The following is a 21,627-nucleotide window of genomic DNA, read 5'->3' as shown; positions in this document are numbered from 1 at the left end:
CTTGCTAATTGCCTATAATTTCCACCTTTTGTCTATTCCATTTGCACAACAGCATGTGAAATTTATTGTCAATCAGTGTTGCTTCCTAAGTGGACAGTTTGATTTCACAGAAGTGTGATTGACTTGGAGTTACATTGTGTTGTTTAAGTGTTCCCTTTATTTTTTTGAGCAGTGTACAATTGATTCACCCTCCGTGTTTTCACCACTCATCCTCCTGATACTAGGTATGCAATTACAAAATTGGAAATTGACATGCAAAGTGGAAATTCCTGCTACAAACAGGGTGATCGAAGTAAGATCCTACATATGTATATGACATTATATAGGATAGGCCATAGGGTGCCATTTCAGATGCATGCCCTAGGTCAGGGCTGCCCAACCCTCTTCCTGGAGATCTACGGTCCTGTGCATTTTCAGTCCAACCCTAATTTAACACACCTGATTCTACTAATAGGCTGCTCAACAAGACCTTAACTAGGTGAATCAGATATGCTAAATTAGGGTTGGACTGAAAACCTACAGGACAGTAGATCTCCAGGAAGAGGGTTTGGCTGCCCTGCCCTAGGTGATTGACCTAGGTGACTGAATGGTCTACTACTCACCGTTCTTACGCTCTTTGAGAGGCAGCAGGCTGGGACTGGGCTGCATAGTCAGATCTTCCAGCTCGTGGGTCACTGCCTCGCTCCGGAGACTGGGTACCAGCAGCGCCAGCTGCAGGTTGAAGTCCCCCTCCACTCCCAGACTCCCCTGGGGCTCCATGCTGCAGCCTCCGAACTCAGGAGGAGGAGCTAGGCCGGGTCTCCTGGAAACCAGCTGGGCAGATAGAGCTGCTGTTGTCAGTTGTTGCTGGGGTGATGGGAACATTGTGCCATTTTACAGAAGGAGTTATTAATCACATGACAAACTTGGCTGCCAATTGAATAAATTCATTGACTTATAACAGTTTTACTTATAACAGTTGATTGCATGGAGATCACTATGGAACTGAAGCAGAAGGGAGCTTGACAATGAAGTTAAAGATTCATGTGCCACATTAACATTAATCTGATGCTGATCAACAAGAATCACGCTAAAAGCCTAATTACTTATTTTAACAGATGAATGTACCAGATGTAAAAGGTCTTAGAATATTGTACGTTTCTAATTAGTAATACCTTTCCCAAGTTTGTATAGAATTGAATTCCAAAGTTTGCTGTTGGTCTTATTACCATCACTTCATCAACCCATATTCTGGAAGTACAGTTGAAGTCGGAAGTTTACATACAACATTTTTTTGAGCAGTGTATTTGGCTAAGGTGTTTGTAAATTTTCCAAGCTGTTTAAAGGCACAGTCAACTTAGTGTATGTAAACTTCTGACCCACTGGAATTGTGATACAGTGAATTATAAGTGAAATAATCTGTCTGTAAACAATTGTTAGAAAAATGACTTGTGTCATGCACAAAGTAGATGTCCTAACCGACTTGCCAAAACTATAGTTTGTTAACAAGAAATTTGTGGAGTGGTTGAAAAATGAGTTTTAATGACTCCGACCTAAGTGTATGTAAACTTCCGACTTCAACTGTATATGTTCTATACATGTCTTTATGTGGCTCTTATCCCAGAGTAAGAGTGGGATAAGGAGTGTGTAGACAGCATTGTAGATAGTGTAGACTGGGCACAAGGCTCCACAGCTGGATGCGTGTTCAGCAGGACGTTCAGATAGAAATATGCTATGTAGAACAAACATCCCTCTCGTATGTGTTGAATAAGGAATAACGTCAGCTCTATGCACGGAATTTCTATCTGTAACGTTGGAGAACGTTTTGCAACTGAATGTGGAACTGTTCTGTCTGCCAATGACAGATGCTGAATGTGCAACGTGAGGCAGACTGTGGTGCAGATCCAGGCTGCTTAGAAATGGAGCCATCGACGGTCTGTTTCAGGAGAACAGCCTACAGAGGGGATTCAGGTGTACACAACGTTACCCTTCAAGTGCCAGAGAGTAATTTAAAATGACCTTACCCTATAGCTGCTACAGTGCCTGGCTTCTGAAACCTGTCATCCAAAAGTAGAAACCCAAGACATCTGAGCTGCAAGGCACCTTCCATCTCTAAAACAAACTCCAGCTGTGTTAAAATTAAGGCGGATCTTTGTTTGCTCTTCTTCATGCATTCCGGTTTCAGTGCTGAAGATAGTCTTGGTAGACTCCCACTGGGAGCTGGCAGACTGGGAAAGGTATGAGAGGTGGCTATGGACAATGACAACATTCTGGGCACAGTCCTCCCATGTCAGCGTGCACTCAGCACAGCTCCTCATGAGTAGGCAAAGCAACTGTTTAGCACATCTCAGCACTAGCCTAGGTCATTATGGTTCTTTGCTTGAATTCACACCACTAGTACAGAATATATTTTTTGAATGTCAGAACATGTGGTTTTAAGGCTAGAGAGTGCAAGCTTAGAGAGAATGTGAATATTTATGTCAGCTTGACGTGTGAACTGATGTTTGGAGATACATATCGAGGCTTGTAAGTGTGTTGTTTTTATTTTGATGAAGGGGGAAGTATATAAAAAATTCCAAATCATTCTAATCATTTAAGTGATATACTGTATGGGATGTCAAAACCAGTTATTTCTAGCACCTTGTACCAGACAGATGTGCCACTTCCCCTGTCACCCATTTGAATGTCCTATGTCAGATCGTGATGCCATAAAACATATCAGATACACTTTCCTTATATAATAGTCAATTCTATCGCAGCGTACGCAAAGCCTACAGTTTGCTGATTGATTTATGCAACACAATGGGTTAAATCACAGAGATAACAAAATGCTTTCAATGATGTGACATGGAGCCAAACATATCACCCTTCCATCCCCTCCGTCCCAACCCAGAATCTACTCTCTCTCTCTACAATGTGCTCCAGCCTCCCAGAGGATGGAGTGGCACCAGTCCCATTTCTCCTGTCTGTCTCCAGGGTGTTATGCTGGGTAAAAAGAGAACCAGCTGTGTTGCAGGATAACTCTGGATAAAGACACAGTCCAAAATGGAAATATTGTTGTTTATATATAACACACATATAAATCTCCATAGTCCTTTGGTATGAGTAGCAGTGCCAGAAAACGTCAAAATAGAAGACGGACAAAGATAGTTTTACACAATGAGGTCTGTGCTCTCTACCACACGAGGCACATTATCAAGATGGGGAAAACAAATGAGAAAGCTGCTACTTAACTCAGTTGATATACGGTACAACTAGGAGAGGGTTTGTTTGCAGCTAGGAGAGGGTTTATTTGCAGCTAGGAGAGGGTTTGTTTGCAGCTAGGAGAGGGTTTATTTGCAGGTAGGAGAAGGTTTGTTTGCAGCTAGGAGAGGGTTTGTTTGCAGCTAGGAGATGGTTTATTTGCAGCTAGGAGAGGGTTTGTTTGCAGCTAGGAGAGGGTTTGTTTGCAGCTAGGAGAGGGTTTGTTTGCAGCTAGGAGAGGGTTTATTTGCAGCTAGGAGAAGGTTTGTTTGCAGCTAGGAGAGGGTTTGTTTGCAGCTAGGAGAGGGTTTATTTGCAGCTAGGAGAAGGTTTATTTGCAGCTAGGAGAGGGTTTGTTTGCAGCTAGGAGAAGGTTTGTTTGCAGCTAGGAGAAGGTTTGTTTGCAGCTAGGAACATGTTTATTTGCAGCTAGGAGAAGGTTTATTTGCAGCTAGGAACGGGTTTATCTGCAGCTAGGAGAAGGTTTATTTGCAGCTAGGAACGGGTTTATTTGCATCTAGGAGAGGGTTTATTTGCAGCTAGGAGAGGGTTTGTTTGCAGCTAGGAGAGGGTTTGTTTGCAGCTAGGAGAGGGTTTATTCGCAGCTAGGAGAGGGGTTATTTGCAGCTAGGAGAGGGTTTGTTTGCAGCTAGGAGAGGGTTTATTTGCAGCTAGGAGAGGGGTTATTTGCAGCTAGGAGAGGGTTTGTTTGCAGCTAGGAGAGGGTTTGTTTGCAGCTAGGAGAGGGTTTGTTTGCAGCTAGGAGAATGTTTGTTTGCAGCTAGGAGAGGGTTTATTTGCAGCTATGAGAGGGTTTGTTTGCAGCTAGGAGAGGGTTTATTTGCAGCTAGGAGGGGTTTGTTTGCAGCTAGGAGAGGGTTTATTTGCAGCTAGGAGAGGGGTTATTTGCAGCTAGGAGAGGGTTTATTTGCAGCTAGGAGAGGGTTTATTTGCAGCTAGGAGAGGGTTTGTTTGCAGCTAGGAGAGAGTTTATTTGCAGCTAGGAGAGGGGTTATTTGCAGCTAGGAGAGGGTTTGTTTGCAGCTAGGAGAGGGTTTATTTGCAGCTAGGAGAGGGGTTATTTGCAGCTAGGAGAGGGTTTGTTTGCAGCTAGGAGAGGGTTTATTTGCAGCTAGGAGAGGGTTTGTTTGCAGCTAGGAGAATGTTTGTTTGCAGCTAGGAGAGGGTTTATTTGCAGCTATGAGAGGGTTTGTTTGCAGCTAGGAGAGGGTTTATTTGCAGCTAGGAGAGGGTTTGTTTGCAGCTAGGAGAGGGTTTATTTGCAGCTAGGAGAGGGGTTATTTGCAGCTAGGATAGGGGTTATTTGCAGCTAGGAGAGGGTTTATTTGCAGCTAGGAGAGGGGTTATTTGCAGCTAGGAGAGGGTTTGTTTGCAGCTAGGAGAGGGTTTGTTTGCAGCTAGGAGAAGGTTTATTTGCAGCTAGGAGAGGGTTTGTTTGCAGCTAGGAGAGGGTTAGTTTGCAGCTAGGAGAGGGTTTATTTGCAGCTAGGAGAGGGTTTGTTTGCAGCTAGGAGAATGTTTGTTTGCAGCTAGGAGAGGGTTTATTTGCAGCTATGAGAGGGTTTGTTTGCAGCTAGGAGAGGGTTTATTTGCAGCTAGGAGAGGGTTTGTTTGCAGCTAGGAGAGGGTTTATTTGCAGCTAGGAGAGGGGTTATTTGCAGCTAGGAGAGGGTTTATTTGCAGCTAGGAGAGGGTTTATTTGCAGCTAGGAGAGGGGTTATTTGCAGCTAGGAGAGGGTTTGTTTGCAGCTAGGAGAGGGTTTGTTTGCAGCTAGGAGAAGGTTTATTTGCAGCTAGGAGAGGGTTTGTTTGCAGCTAGGAGAGGGTTAGTTTGCAGCTAGGAGAGGGTTTATTTGCTGCTAGGAGAGGGTTTATTTGCAGCTAGGAGAGGGTTTGTTTGCAGCTAGGAGAGGGTTAGTTTGCAGCTAGGAGAGGGTTTATTTGCTGCTAGGAGAGGGTTTATTTGCAGCTAGGAGAGGGTTTATTTGCAGCTAGGAGAGGGTTTATTTGCAGCTAGGAGAGGGTTTATTTGCAGCTAGGAGAGGGGTTATTTGCAGCTAGGAGAGGGTTTATTTGCAGCTAGGAGAGGGTTTGTTTGCAGCTAGGAGGGGGTTTGTTAGCAGCTAGGGGGGGGGGTTGTAATTTGATCCCTGGACTCTTTGCCAAGACTAATGTCAGCTTTCAGTGTGCTGTTGATCTTCGATCCATACTCAGATCCCAATGCTTCTTAGTTTACACTCTAAGTCAGCTGAAGTACACGCATTAGTGTTGTTTACAGCCAGGGCTGTGCAGGAGATGAAGGACTGCCTCTCTCTTCACTTGAGATGCTCCGGCTGGCCAAATAAACCAGTCTTATCGACGATGCATGTAAATAAAGATAAAGCGTCTCCAAACCCAGGCTGAGTTCCATTATTAACACTATACAGTTTATTATATCCTCCATGCAAAGAGTTTATCGCTCTGCAATGCATCGGCCTGCCTGGCTGTATTCAGTTAGCCAAGTATGCACCAGTCCAAAAAAGTCAGGTGCACCTTTGGCTAGGATGGAAGTGTACAGTCTAGATGAATCCTCTTGGTACATGGTCTGTGGTACTCTGCAGGTCTGTTAAATATGGTTTAGCGCTCGAGCCAGTCCTGTTCCTTAGATAGCCTGTTATTGGCCAAAGACAGACCAGGAACCATGCCATGCCATAACTATGGGGCGTTCTGGCTCCTTGAACAACCAGATGTAGATCATATCAATTGGAATAGCCGGGTTTTTTTGTTTGGATAAACTTGCAAACCTTACGAGAGTTGTTTACTGGATTCCTTTCAATGAAAAATCTGTCATTAGTCATTTCTACCAAAATGTACTCATCACTCATCATGAAATAAAATGAACATGAGAAGAGGAGAGAAGAATGTAGCTCTACAACTGACCTGCCACATCCTTTCCAGACAATCGCTAGAACAAACATGACATTTCCAGTGGATGCCATACTGATGGGTCTAACCTTTCACCAGGAAGCTACTTCAACACAACACAACACTCCATCACTGAGATAGCTTTCCTGCATACCAATAATGGCTCATTAAACTTACAGTATGTGCCGAGGCCATACGCCCCATTACGTTTTTCCTGTACTGCATACTAGGTCTTTCTCCTGGTTGATGACATATGTTGTCATGATGAGAAAACATACATTTCCACTATGACTATTTCGATCTCATTGGACTGTTGACCCTATGTCCTAAATTATCTTTCACAATGAACATTTCCACTTATTTCCCCCCAAAGAGAATGCCTTTAGACATCAAAGCCTTTTTAGTGTCAAATCCCGAGTGTTGAGTCCAAAAAAAGTGTGTAACTACAGAGTTACATCTAGTGAAGCGTTCTCAGGTTACAGTACAAAGAACCAAATCAAGATCAAACCAGATTCAGCAATTAACTTGGTCACTTTAGCTTACAACGCATAAGAAGAACCACAGTATAAGTAGCCAGCAATAATATGGTTGACAAACCCTTAAAAGACACTCAAGCTGATTTAAGGCACCACTAGCAGGCTATGGTTTCTCATTAGAGAGACCAAACACTGAAGCAATCCTCTGTATTCCCCCGAAGGTACATGACGTGTGCTCTAACCAAGTTCAGATGCACTGTGGCAGATAGAATCTGCTACTCATGCTTCTGCATCACACTGGTGTTTGCTATGAAACAAAGATTTGCTTTAAGTGAGAGAGAGAGAGAGAGAGAGAGAGAGAGAGAGAGAGAGAGAGAGAGAGAGAGAGAGAGAGAGAGAGAGAGAGAGAGAGAGAGAGAGAGAGAGAGAGAGAGAGAGAGAGAGAGAGAGAGAGAGAGAGAGAGAGAGAGAGAGAGAGTGTGTGCAGAGCATGGCTAAGACACCCACACGTTCAATGTGATCTGTATACAGGTACCCACATGTGAGGAGAGTTAGTAGGTCTTGCCACAGCTCTAAGCCCAATTCTGGGCAAATAAAATAAATGGACTTGGTTTTGGCTACATAAACCACCTGGCATGTTGATACAACCAAGATAAATGCCTAGTTGGATCAAGGCCTGACAGCCTAGCTAGAACACATGAGCATAGTGTCAGGGTTCAGGGTTTGGGCTGATTGATTACAGGTTATAAAACATTGAGATTACAAGCCCTTAGCCTAGTGTTATTCATTATTGAGAGAGGTCTGCGTAGTTGGCACAGTTTGACCCTGTCTGTCAGTTCAGGAACGAGGTGTATCGCCTTCCACCTGGTTTCAGATGTTATCTGAGTGGCCAAGCCAAGGGTCTGACACTGTAGGAATACTATCTCAGAGGAAATAGACTTTCTAGCCTAGCCATTTGTGATTACAGTGCCTCGACATTACAGTGGACTCTGTAAATCCAGACACTTTTATTTATTATAATGATCAATAAAGATTGTGCAACCACGGGGAGCATGCTGATACAATTCAGTAACTTTGGCTCTTGGTTTTCCTTGGTTTTCACAGAGGAATCTCCTCTACACCCACTACCTTCCCATTCTTGCTGCTCTGCTCCTCATCCCTTGCTAGGCTCTCTGCAGCGCAGTGCACATGTTGGGAAAGCCAGAGGGAAATCCCTGTAGGCCTCTGACTTCTCTTTGAAGGCCATGGAGGCTATGCGGCATGCAGGCAGCTGCCAAGAAGAGTCTACGGAAAGTCATTCCTCTGGCTGTGTGGGTCACATCATCTTCAACACACACATGGATGCATGCACACACACTTACATACACACACTTACATACACATACACACACATGCACGCACAAACAGATCACACACACACACACATGACCACGCACGCACACAGGGATGGGCAAAAGTGACACACTGATCACTGTAAAGTACCTCAGCTGGATTGCCGCTGTCACATTTATATTTATTGCAAATGATGATAATGAGATACTGAACCCAATGCCTGGACATAAAATCAGTCAATACATGGTGAGAAAGACGGCAATAAACACTCCTGATCATTAAATACACACCACTGTGTATTTAGTCTGCCAAATATTTGAGTGTAAGAATTGAAGTGAGCCACAGTTCTTTATTCGATATTTCTCTTCTATTATTTTCTTCATAGAACAACCCACAGAGCACCAGTAGATGGCGCTGCAGTGCATTAGCTGGAGTGAGTCACTTCGAATTCCTCACTGATGTTGTTGGAAGCCAATTACATGTCATTTTCAAGAATGTTCTGTTCCTAACCCTGGCAGTGCCTTTATTTTCTTTTTATTTAAAATGACTGATCCCTAAAGGAAAGGAAACGTCAGCCATGTGTCACCATTGCTATTTCGGTAATTTAGTATATTACTTTCTAACCCAACCTCTATGTTGATGTTCGGGTTTAACTTGATCTTGAAAAGGCATTAAGGAAAGTATATTATCAATTAAAATAAACGCATATTGGATTATAATAAGTACTTTAAAGTAAATTGAAAGTAAATGTTCAATCCCCCATTGATAATTTACAGCACAGTGGTAGAGGAGGAAAATATTTATACTGGGTGAGACAACCTTGAGGTGTTATCTGGGTTTACCTGTGACAGTTCGAGAGGGAGCAAGGAGAGGACACTGTCTGGCAGCGTTGCTGTACAACTCAATAGGTCATGGCGCTGCCTTCCAAACTGGAACACAAAGAAAATATATTTTTAGCATTGAGTCCCCTTTCCCAGTCACTTTGAAATGAGACTACCATCACTTCACCAATGAGAAAAAATATTCTCTAAAAAGGAAATTATAGATTAACATGTAAACCAGATTGAGACTTGATTTTCAGCTTGAACGTTTGCATCTCATTGGAGTGGGTTGCCGTGGTGACGCTAATTGGTGAGCAGAGTGCAGTGTTGGTTGGGGCTAAACAATAACAGGACAGGTATTTATAGATCAGTGGCTCTTCACTGGAGTGGCAGCCTTAAGATATGGAAAACAGGCACACTGAAGCAATAGGGTCCAATCGCGACTTCATCTCCCAGAGCAGACATCCCTCATGGTCTCTATGCTGCCCCCTACTGATATGCAGCAGCAGTGTGTGGGTAAAATCACCGGGGAAGCCATATTTGCGCATTGGGACCGTGATATATAGGCCTAAAGGCAGAGACAATAACACAGTGGACGAATAAATTCAACCACACCTTTGTTTTACCACAAAACCAGATAGCTACCTCTGTCCAGTGAAGTCCACAAAGCATATTGCATGTAACAGACAGTTACATGACCTACAGCATGGTCAAGCAAGTTAATGTTTCCGACATTTTTGGACCACTAAACAACTATAGATTTAGAACCACGGAGAGTTACCGCAAGTCACAAAGAAAACAGGAGCTGCCTCCACTATTCCAGCACCATTTCAACTTCAACATTTCAACATCATCGAGAGCATCCTGACCGGTTGCATCACCGCCTGGTATGGCAACTGCTCGGCATCTGACCGTAAGGCGCTACAGAAGGTAGCGAGAACGGCCCAGTACATCACTCACTAGGGCCAACCTGCCGTCCGGGACCTATATAATAGGCGGTGTCAGAGGAAAGCCCATAAAATTGTCAGAGACTCCAGTCACCCAAGTTATAGACTGTTTTCTCTGCTACCGCATGGCAAGCGGTACCGGAGCGCCAAGTCTAGGACCAAAAGGCTCCTCAACAGCTTCTACCTCCAAGCCATAAGACTGCTGAACAATTCATAAACCGTCACCGGATAATTTACATTGACCCCCCACTCCCTTTTGTACACTGCTGTTACTCGCTGTTTGTTTGTTAGTCACTTCACCCCCACCTACATGTACAGATTACCTCAACTAGTCTGTACCCCTGCACACTGACTCGGTACCGGTACCCCCTGTATATAGCCTCGTTATTGTTATTCTTATTGTGTTACTTTTTATTAGAACTTTTTATTTTAGTCTACTTGGTAAATATTATCTGTACTGTTGGTTAAGGGCTTGTAAGTAAGCATTTCATGGTAATGTCTACACTTGTTGTATTCGGCGCATGTGACAAATAAAGTTTGATTTGATCATTAAATCACCTCTACTTAATCTAATACAGTGACAACTAAAAGATACCAAAACTTATTTAGTCCAATCAATATAAGCTAAATATGATGTGGCTGTCCATGGTTCTGATTTCTGTGTGCGTGTGTGTGTATGCACGTTCGTGCAAGTAGAAAAACATGTTGACTCACCCTACTAAGAGAAACACCAATGCCATCCTACTCTCTTTCATGTTGACCAAACTATCACTCTGTCATACACTACACACCTTTATTTTTTGTTGTCCTAGGCTACCTGGTTAAAATGCTTGCTTGCTACCCTCACTTCCATTCATGGGCAACGTTAGCTAGTTAATATTAGCCTTCTACATCTAGCCACAGTACATATTGAACTTCCATCCTCTCAGCCCAGGGGCACAACAATGTATGAATTAATGGTTGGATCAGAATTGCCATTATAATCATATGCCATTAAGGAGAATTAAGTAAAACCACAAGTCCAAATCTCTATCTCAATCCATGGCTAATTTAGGAAGGGGACAATTTTAGCTAGCTAGCTAGCCACCAGAGGACAACAACACAACGAGATAGAACAATTCAAGTTTTTCTGTCAATGACGTATGCTCTCAATGGGATTTGATAGGAGTGACGCCAAAATCCAAGCTGGCTTCCCTTGACACTTTTTTTTTGGTGTGCCAGGACCATTCACAGTGAAGCTTGCTCAGTTTAGCTCAACGCTGATTGGCACATTTTTTATACTTTTTTTTTATCAAAGGAGGCCAAATGCTCGCTGGCTTCCCATGCCTTCAATGCTATGGCGGCAACAATGTCATACTCGTTTGGACCAGACAGCATCAGATAGATGGCCTACACGTAGAGAGACAGAGGGGCGCTGTTTGCTCGCTCAGATGCTTTCTCCTGTGAGATACATTCAGCCTCTCGCGAATTGAAGGAAAATTATGAAACACAGAGAGACAAAAGATAAAAAATATAATTTCTGAAAAAATAAGTATTGGTCATTTTTTGAGGGAAGCCAAAGCTTCCCTTGGCATCCATGAATACACGCCACTACTGATATGTCATCTCTCAATGCAGTGCATGTCAGGAAAAGTGGGGGTTTCGAAAAGAGTGGGCATTTAGAAAGGATAAGAAGAAGTGGAGGTTTCAAAAGGTACCATATAAGGAGAAGTGGGGGTTTTAAAAGGTACCATATAAGGAGATTTTTTTTTTTTTTTAAAGGAACCATATAAGGAGAGGTGGGGGTTTCTAAAGGAACCATATAAGGAGAAGTGGGGTTTATGAAAGGAGTCTTTATTTAATTTTTATTTAACTAGGCAAGTCAGTTAAGAACAAATTCTTGTTTATAATGACGGCCTACACAGTCCTGTGTGCATACTTTTTACGTATGGGTGGCTCCAGGAATCAAAACCACAACTCTGGCAATACAAGCGCCATGCTCTACCAACTAAGTCACACAGATTACGTTTATTCTTAAACTAAATTGCCCTTTTAATCAAGATAATTTGGTTTCATGAAAGTGCAATAATCCTGAACTATGAGCTTTAGTTAATTTATGGTCCTGTAATCAGCATACCCAGGGTGCGTGTCCGTCCCACTGAGTAATTTGAAGCCTAGTTATGACATTACGTACGGGCACATGACAATATTTCTCTTCCCATAGATGCCTGAGGCAGATGAGTTTGCCTCAGTAAATTACGACCAAGAGGCAGATGAGGGTGTAAACATGTCCAGACAGTGGGCTGCCTGTATGACTCAAAAGCTGTCCTCTTCCTGACACAATTAACAACTCCGCTATCTCAGCAGGGGGATGATTCTGTGTAACCCACAAGGCCTACTGGCAGTGGATTGGTTTCACAATAGTGTAGAAATCAATACTTGTCCCCTGCATATTCTTCAAAATACACATGATGCCAACACTAAATATGTGTCCCTTTGAACTGACAGCATATCTATTTCATAGGTTCCTTGTGTACCACAAGGTTAAACCCCTAGTGAGCATGAGGCCACCTCTGTTGTGGCCGAGGCGACAGCTCAAAGCCTGCCTCGCCCGAGTTCACTTGCAGTCCACTGAATTGGGATGTACCGTGTCACCACCTAGAGCAGGAAGTGAGCCACATAGTGCACATGACTAAGCATTGAGTGTCATCGTAGTAAGAATTCCACCCTATCCTGGGGGTTAAAAGTGTCCTCATGGATCCATGGTCTATTGTGTTTGTCCTCGTGGTTGGTGTAGATGCAGTTTGATGCTAAGTAGCTGAGCCATGTCAAATCTGATCACGGTGCATAGACTCATTTGAGACTTGTTGGGACACATCTGTAGAAAGAAAATAACAGACATGGGAGCCAAAGCCTGTGATCTGATTGTTATCTGGATCATTCATGAGAAGACACAGACAGTGGTGAGAGAAAAAAAAAAAGATGTCCTATCAGGAAATAGTAAGACTTAAAAGCAGTTCAGCACAACAGGAGTTAGAACAGAAGAAGTTGAAATGAAAAATCCTCAGTGGTGTTGGAAAGAGGATTGTGAGGAATGGGAAAAAACTCAAATGTATGTGGAATAGAGAAAAAAATGGTATGTTACCACATTACACATTTATAACTTGAACCTCAATAAACACTCACTGACTCACCACCGGTTAGCCAGAGGAGGTCAACTGTATGGCTAAAAATAGCTGATAGTACTCGCCAGAATAAGCTGCTGGAAAAAAAGCCAGGAAAAAAAGCCTCCTTTTCCATGTGTGTCTCAGGCCATATGGGTCTCACAGCACTCTGCACAAAAGAAAACTGTGTGAGAATGACTACTGCAGCACTGCAGAAAGAGGAGGGGGACTTCCTCATCCTTAACCCTTCCCCCACCCCACCCCAAAATTCCCCCATTTCAAACACTGTAACTTTCCCATAAGTCTAATAAATTCTCCAGTGGCCATGACTGAGAACTTCACACATGGTGTCTGACCCTCCCACTTCCCCTCCTGGACGAGCCCCTGTAGGGCCCAGGAAGCGGAGCGGGCACTGCACTCAGCATTGGGTCAGTGGAGGAGGGGGCGGCTGGACCGGCCGACCGCAGACAGAAATAGCCTTCCGCTTGGCCGTTGGCATGCTGGGACTCATGGCGTGGGCCTGGGAGGAGGGAGGGAGTATCTGTTTTGGTCTACAATCACAGTTGGGGAGTGCTGCTCTGCTTTCCAGATGGCAAGTTTCCATTCAAACAATGTTACTGGGAGAGTTTGAGGTCGTCATTTAGTCCAACTAAAATAACCTATGATAAAATAATGAGGCAGATACTACTGCAATGGCACAGATATACTACACAACACAATGACCTGTGCTCCAGTATTACCAAATAGAGATGTAGCCTATACCTCTTGATATTTTACTATTTCAAATTCTAGTATATACAGTGCCTTCAGAAAGTATTCATATTTCATACTTATTCCACATTTTGTTGTGTTACAGCCTGAATTAAAATGGGATTAAATATATATTTTTTCTCTCATCCTCTACACACAATACCCATAATGACAAAGTGAAAACATGTTTTTAGAAAATTTTGCAAATTTATTGAAAATATAATACAAAATTATCAAATGTATGTAAGTATTCACATCCCTGAGTCAATACATGTTAGAATCCCCTTTGGCAGTGATTACAGCTGTGATTCTTTCTGGGTAAGTCTCTAAGTAATTTTGCACACTTGGATTGTACAATATTTGCCCGTTATTCTTCAAACTCTGTCAAGTTGTTTGTTGATCATTGCTAGACAGCCATTTTCAAGTCTTACCCTAGATTTTAATGACGATTTCAGTCAAAACTGTAACTAGGCCACTCAGGAATATTCAATGTCGTTTTGTTAAGCAACTCCAGTGTATATTTGGCCTTGAGTTTTAGGTTATTGTCCTACTGAAAGGTCAATTTGTCTCCCAGTGTCTGTTGAAAGCAGACTGAACCAGGTTTTCCTCTAGGATTTTGCATGTGCTTAGCTCTATTCTGTTTCTTTTTATAAAAAACAAGCATTGCCGATGACAAGCATATCCATAACATGATGCAACCACAACCATGCTTGAAAATATGAAGAGTGGTACTCAGTGATGTGTTGTGTTGTATTTTCCCCAAACATAATGCTTTGCATTCAAGTAATTTCCGTGACACATTTTTTTGCCATATTACTTTAGTGTGTTTTTGCAAACAGGATGAATGTTTTGGAATATTTTTATTCTGTACAGGCTTCCTTCTTTTCACTCTGTCAATTAGTTTAGTATTGTGGAGTAACTACAATGTTATTGATCCATCCTCAGTTTTCTCCTATCACAGCCATTAAAAAACTTCTTAATGCACGGATCCCTTTAGCGGGATCATTTTCGTAAACGACCGCTGAATTGCAGAGCGCCAAATTAAAAAAAAATACAAAAAATATTTATAATCATGAAATCACAAGTGAAATATACCAAAACACAGCTTAGCTTGTTGTTAATCCACCTATTGTGTCAGATTTTGAAAATATGCTTTACAGCGAAAGCAATCCAAGCGTTTGTAAGTTTATCAATCACTAGACAAAACAGTAAGAACAGCTAGCCGCAAATTAGCTTGGTCACGAAAGTCAGAAAAGCAATCAAATGAATCGCTTACCTTGATAATCTTCGGATGTTTGCACTCACGAGACTCCCAGTTACACAATAAATGTTATTTTGTTCGATAAAAATTTGTTTTGTAACCAAAAACCGCCATTTGGTTTGCGCGTTATGTTCAGAAAAACACAGGCTCATTCCGGTCCTGAAAGGCAGACGAAGATTCCAAAAAGTATCCGTAATGTTCGTGGAAACTTGTCAAACGTTTTTTATAATCAATCCTCAGGTTGTTTTTAGCATACATAATCGATAATATTTCAACCGGACGGTAACCTATTCAATACTACAGAGAAAAAAAATGTCGAGCTACATCTCTTGCGCGTAGGAACTAATCAAAGGACTCCTGACACGTTTTGAAAAATCTCGCTCATTTTTCAAAATAAAAGCTTAAAACTATGTCTAAAGCCTGGTCACAGCCTGAGGAAGCCATTGGAAAAGGAATCGGGTTGATACCCCTTTAAATGGAGGATGGGCAAGCAATGGAACAGGCATTTTTCCAAATAAAAAACACTTCCGGGTTGGATTTTCCTTCGCCTGCAAAATCACTACTGTTATACCCACAGACAATATTTTGACAGTTTTGGAAACTTTAGAGTGTTTTCTATCCTAATCTGTCAATTATATGCATATTCTAGCATCTGGACCTGAGAAATAGTCAGTTTACCTTGGGAACGTTATTTTTCCAAACATAAAAATTCTGCCCCCTAGCTGAAAGACTCTGTAACTGTTTTAAAGTCACCACTGGCCTCATGGTGAAATCCCTGAACGGTTTCCTTCCTCTGGGTGAATAGTGACTGGGTGTATTGATACACCATCCAAAGTGTAATAATAACTTTACCGTGCTCAAAGAGATATTCAATGTCGATTTATTTTTTTACCCATCTACCAATAGTTGCCCTTCTTTGTCAGGCATTGGTAAACTTCCTTGGTCTATGTGGTTGAATCTGTGTTTGAAATGCATTGCTCGACAGGGACCTTACAGATAATTGTATGTGTGGGGTACAGAGATGAGGTAGTCATTCAAAAATCCAAACTATTATTGCACACAGAGTGAGTCCATGCAACTTATTATGTGACTTGTTAAGCACATTTGTACTCCTGAACTTATTTCGGCTTGCCATAACAAAGGGGTTGATTATTTATTGACTCAAGACATTTCAGATTTTTATCTTTAATGAATTAGTAAACATTTCTAAAAACATTATTCTAATTTGACATTATGGGGTATTGTTTGTAGGCCAATGACACAAAACATACATGTAATACACTTTAAATTCAAGCTGTAACTATATACACTACATGACCAAAAGTATGTGGACACCTGCTTGTCGAACATCTCATTCCAAAATCATGGGCATTAATATGGAGTTGGTCCCGTTGCTGCTATAACAGCCACTCCTCTGGGAAGGCTTTCCACTAAATGTTGTAACGTTGCCGCGGGGACTTCGATTCAGCCACAAAAGCAATAGTGAGGTCGGGCACTGATGTTGGGTGATTAGGCCTGGCTCGCAGTCGGTCGTTCCAATTCATCCCAAAGGTGTTCGATGGGGTTGAGGTCAGGGCTCTGTGCAGGCCAGTCAAGTTCTTCCAGAGGCAGTTTGGAGCTTGGCAGACGATTTTTATACGGTACGCGTTTCAGCACTTGGCGGCCCCATTCTGTGAGCTTGTGTGGCCTACCACTTCGTGGCTGAGCCGTTGTTGCTCCTAGACGATTCCACTGCACAATAACAGCACTTACAGTTGACCGGGGCAGCTCTAGAAGGGCTGAAATTTCACAAACTGACTTGTTGGAACGATGGCATCCTATGACGTGCCACGTTGAAAGTCACGGAGCTCTTCAGTAAGGCCATCCTACTGCCAATGTTTGTCTATGGAGATTGCATGGCGGTGTGCTCAATTTTATACACATGTCAGGCATGGGTGTGGTTGAAATAGCCGAATCCACTAATTTGAAAGGGTGTCCAATTACTTTTGTTTAGATAGGGTATATATACATGTATATATATATATATTTCAAATATTTAAAAGTAGCAATGGAGACAAGATGCTAGAGTAAAAACATTTTAGGAGTGAGGACAAAATGAAAATCTGTCTCTTGAAAGAAAGTTGTTTCTTAGAAGCCCAAAGAGGCCATGAAGAGCAGAGACCCATCACCAGGGCCCTTAATGTGTTTGTGAGTGGACAGAGTGCTGCTGACCCTAAGTGTCCTTTGTGTAACACAATCACCAGCCTGCAATCCCGCTGACTCAGTGGGAAATGCTTCCGATTCCCTGCTCATCACTAGCACTCACTGACCTTAGATTGACATGCTGTTCATGTTACTGAAATTGATGCTGTGCCATGGAAATGTAATGCCGGGAATCAGTTCTAACTGCATAGGGAATCGGGATGATGTCAACTGGGATCATTCCACTGGAGGGTAGTATTTCATGAGGTGGGAACATGTTGTTCAAACAAATCCACTGGAACCGACAATCCACTCAACCCAAATATAAATGAGGAACAAATGCTTGTCATGACTATCTGAATCAAGTTCACACAGAAAACATGTCACTCTTGTAGAATTCATATTACATTCAAGTCTGTTCGCATGGGCCCAGCAAGGTGCTGTATACACTTACAATTCCCCAGAAACGATTAGGAATAACATTTATTCATTGGAATAAATGTTAACAATAACAGCGTCAGAACAGTGTAACAGTCCTCCTGCCTGAATACGGACAGACAGCACAGTAGGGCTGAGAAATACACACTCCAGAACACCAGGGACCCACCATGTCTGGCCTGCCCTCTCCCTGCGCTGTGCTGCCTCACTATGAATACCCAGAGATGGGCAGTATTTCTGTTACATGTATTTGAAATTCACAATTAAGTATTTGGTCATTTGAATTACACTGGGCTGAACTACACCAATGTATTTTGTAATTGTTTTTATAACACGGGAAACTTTTCTTTATAATGAAAAAAAAATTGCGATTCACATTTTGTGCCCCCTCCTTTTACCCTGCATTGGTATCAGAAGTCTGATGGCACTATGGTGTGATAAGAACACCTGCTAAATGAACTAAATAGACACTGAGTGTACAAAACATTAAGAACACGTGCTCTTTCCATGACATAGACTGACCAGGTGAATCCAGGTTAAAGCTATGATCCCTTATTGACGTCCACTTCAATAAGATTCACTTCAATCTATTTTTTTTTTTTTACACCTTTATTTAACTAGGCAAGTCAGTTAATAAGAACACATTCTTATTTTCAATGACAGCCTAGGAACGGTGGTTTAACTGCCTTGTTCAGGGGCAGAACGACAGATTTTTACCTTGTCAGCTCAGGGATTCCATCTTGCAACCTCACGGTTAACTAGTCCAACGCTCTAACCACCTGCCTCACGAGGAGCCCGCCTGTTACGCGAATGCAGTAAGAAGCCAAGGTAAGTTGCTAGCTAGCATTAAACTTATCTTTAAAAAAACAATCAATCAATCATAATCACTTGTTATAACTACACATGGTTGATGATATTACTAGTTTATCTAGCGTGTCCTGCGTTGCATATAATCGATGCAGTGCGCATTCGCGAAGAAGGACTGTCGTTGCTCCAACGTGTACCTAACCATAAACATCAATGTTTTTCTTAAAATCAATACACAGAAGTATATATTTTTAAACCTGCATACTTAGCTAAAAGAAATCCAGGTTAGCAGGCAATATTAACCAGGTGAAATTGTGTCACTTCTCTTGCAACAGTTTGGGCCGCCTGGCTCATTGCGAACTAATTTGCCAGATTTTTACGTAATTATGACATAACATTGAAGGTTGTGCAATGTAACAGGAATATTTAGACTTATGGATGCCACCCGTTAGATAAAATACAGAACGGTTCCGTATTTATTTCACTGAAAGAATAAAGGTTTAGTTTTTGAGATGATAGTTTCCGGATTCGACCATATTAATGACCTAAGGCTCGTATTTCTGTGTGCTTTTATGTTATAATTAAGTCTATGATTTGATAGAGCAGTCTGACTGAGCGATGGTAGGCAGCAGCAGGCTCGTAAGCATTCATTCAAACAGTACTTTCGTGTGTTTTTCCAGCAGCTCTTCGTTGTGCTTCAAGCATTGCACTGTTTATGACTTCAAGCCTATCAACTCCCGAGATTAGGCTGGTGTAACCGATGTGAAATGGCTAGCTAGTTAGCGGGGTGCGCGCTAATAGCGTTTCAAACGTCACTCGCTCTGAGACTTGGAGTAGTTGTTCCCATTGCTCTGCATGGGTAACGCTGCTTCGAGGGTGGCTGTTGTCGATGTGTTCCTGGTTCGAGCCCAGGTAGCGGTGAGGAGAGGGATGGAAGCTATACTGTTACACTGGCAATACTAAAGTGCCTATAAGAACATCCAATAGTCAGGCCTCCCGGGTGGCGCAGTGGTCTAGGGCACTGCATCGCAGTGCTAACTGCGCCACCAGAGTCTCTGGGTTCGCGCCCAGGCTCTGTCGCAGCCGGCCGCGACCGGGAGGTCCGTGGGGCGACGCACAATTGGCATAGCGTCGTCCGGGGTAGGGAGGGTTTGGCCGGTAGGGATATCCTTGTCTCATCGCGCTCCAGCGACTCCTGTGGCGGGCCGGGCGCAGTGCGCGCCAACCAAGGGGGCCAGGTACACGGTGTTTCCTCCGACACATTGGTGCGGCTGGCTTCCGGGTTGGAGGCGCGCTGTGTTAAAGAAGCAGTACGGCTGGTTGGGTTGTGCTTCGGAGGACGCATGGCTTTCGACCTTCGTCTCTCCCGAGCCCGTACGGGAGTTGTAGCGATGAGACAAGGTAGTAATTACTAGCGATTGGATACCACGAAAAATTGGGGAGAAAATGGGATAAAAATTATTTTAAAAAAAGAAAAAAAAAAAAAAAAGAACATCCAATAGTCAAAGGTATATGAAATATAAATCGTATAGAGAGAAATAGTCCTATAATTCCTATAATAACTACAACCTAAAACTTCTTACCTGGGAATATCGAAGACTCATGTTAAAAGGAACCACCAGCTTTCATATGTTCTCATGTTCTGAGCAAGGAACTTAAACGTTAGCTTTCTTACATGTGTCACGCCCTGACCATAGATTGCTTTGTATTTTTCTATGTTTTGTTTGGTCAGGGTGTGATGTGGGTGGGCATTCTATGTTGTATGTCTAGGTTGTCTGTTTCTATGTGTTTGGCCTAGTATGGTTCTCAATCAGAGGCTGATTGAGAGCAATATTTAGGTAACCTGTTTTCATTTGTGTTTTGTGGGTGGTTGTATCCTGTGTTAGTGTTTTCACCATACGGGACTGTTTTGGGTTGTTTGTTTTGTACTTTTGTTATTTCGTTCAGTGTTCTGTTTGATTGATTAAATATATCATTATGGACACTTACCACGCTGCGTATTGGTCCGATCCTTGCTACTCCTCCTCAGACGAAGAGGACGAAACCCGTTACAACATGGCACATATTGCAATTTTACTTTCTTCTCCAACACTTTGTTTTTGCATTATTTAACCAAATTGAACATGTTTCATTATTTATTTGAGGCTAAATTGATTTTATTGATGTATTATATTAAGTTAAAATAAGTGTTCATTCAGTATTGTTGTAATTGTCATTATTACAAATACATTTTTAAAAATCGGCCGATTAATCGGTATCGGCTTTTTTGGTCATCCAATAATCGGTATCAGTATCGGCGTTGAAAAATCATAATCGGTCGACTTCTAGAGGAGACAGGTTAAATAATTATTTTTAAGCCTTGAGACGATTGAGACATGGATTGTGTATGTGTGCCATTCAGAGCATGAATGGGCAAGACAACATTTGTAAGTGCTTTTGAACGGGGCATGATAGTAGCTGCCAGGTGTGAGTGTGAGTGTGTCAAGAACTGCAACCCTGCTGGATTTCTCAATTTCTCAACATGCTCAACAGTTTCCCATGTGTATCAAGAATGGTCCACCACCCAAAGGACATTCAGCCAACTTGACACAACTGTGGGAAACATTGGAGTCAATATGGGCCAGCAACCCTTTGAAATGCTTTCCTCACCTTGTAGAGTCCATGCCCTGACAAATTGAGGCTGTTCTGGCGACAAAAGGGAGCGCAACTCAATATTAGGAATGTTTAAGGTCCTAAGCTCTAAGTTCCTCAGTGTAACACATCGCTAAAGATCTATCATGGTCCAAACACACCAACACAGTTGTGAAGAGGGAATGACAGGTGGCTGAAAATATTTGGCATGGGACTTCAGATCCTCAAAAAGTTCTACAGCTGCACTATCGAGAGCATCTTGACTGACTGCATCACCGCTTGGTATGGCAACTGCTTGGCATCGACCGCAAGTCACTACAGAGGGTAGTGCCTATCGCCCAGTACATCACTGGGGTCGAGCTCCCTGCCATCCAGGACCTCTATACAGTGGTTCTTCCTTTAAAAGTTGTACTGCAGCACAGCTTGCAGGATGCTGCATAATTCTATGGCACGTTATTTAAGTGTCATCCATTGTTGCCAGAAGGACGCAATTTACCACCATCTACCACAAACGGTAGCGCCATAAGCTCAAACTTTTAAAGGAAGAACCACTGTACCAGGCGGTGTCAGAAGAAGGCCAAAAGAATTGTCAAAGTCTCCAGTCACCCAAGCCACAGACTGTTCTCTCTGCTCCTGCTCCTGCACGGCAAGCGGTATCAATGCACCGAATCTAGGTTCAAAAGGCTTTTTAAC

The 21,627-nt window shown here is 42.6% G+C and overlaps 1 protein-coding gene across 3 annotated transcripts in view; it reads right to left on the bottom strand.

Annotated features, from left to right (window-relative positions):
- LOC129830600 (myocardin-related transcription factor B-like) overlaps positions 1-21,627 on the bottom strand; it is a 48,787-nt gene that overhangs the window by 24,875 nt on the left and 2,285 nt on the right. The window contains exons 2-3 of one of the 3 annotated variants that reach the window (XM_055893163.1): positions 8,798-8,884; positions 603-846 (exon numbers count right to left, since the gene is read on the bottom strand). In XM_055893163.1, the coding sequence (XP_055749138.1) occupies positions 603-759 (157 nt within the window). In that variant the 5' untranslated portion in view covers positions 760-846; positions 8,798-8,884. Of the gene's footprint in view, positions 1-602; positions 6,992-8,797; positions 8,885-21,627 lie in introns of those variants that run through there. The other 2 variants (XM_055893170.1, XM_055893158.1) reach the window with 2 other exon arrangements.

The sequence above is a fragment of the Salvelinus fontinalis genome, chromosome 2, assembly GCF_029448725.1.
Source record: "Salvelinus fontinalis isolate EN_2023a chromosome 2, ASM2944872v1, whole genome shotgun sequence".
NCBI lineage: Eukaryota > Metazoa > Chordata > Actinopteri > Salmoniformes > Salmonidae > Salvelinus > Salvelinus fontinalis.
The sequence above is the reverse complement of the archived record's forward strand: the minus strand, read 5'-3'. Positions and strand labels throughout refer to the sequence as shown.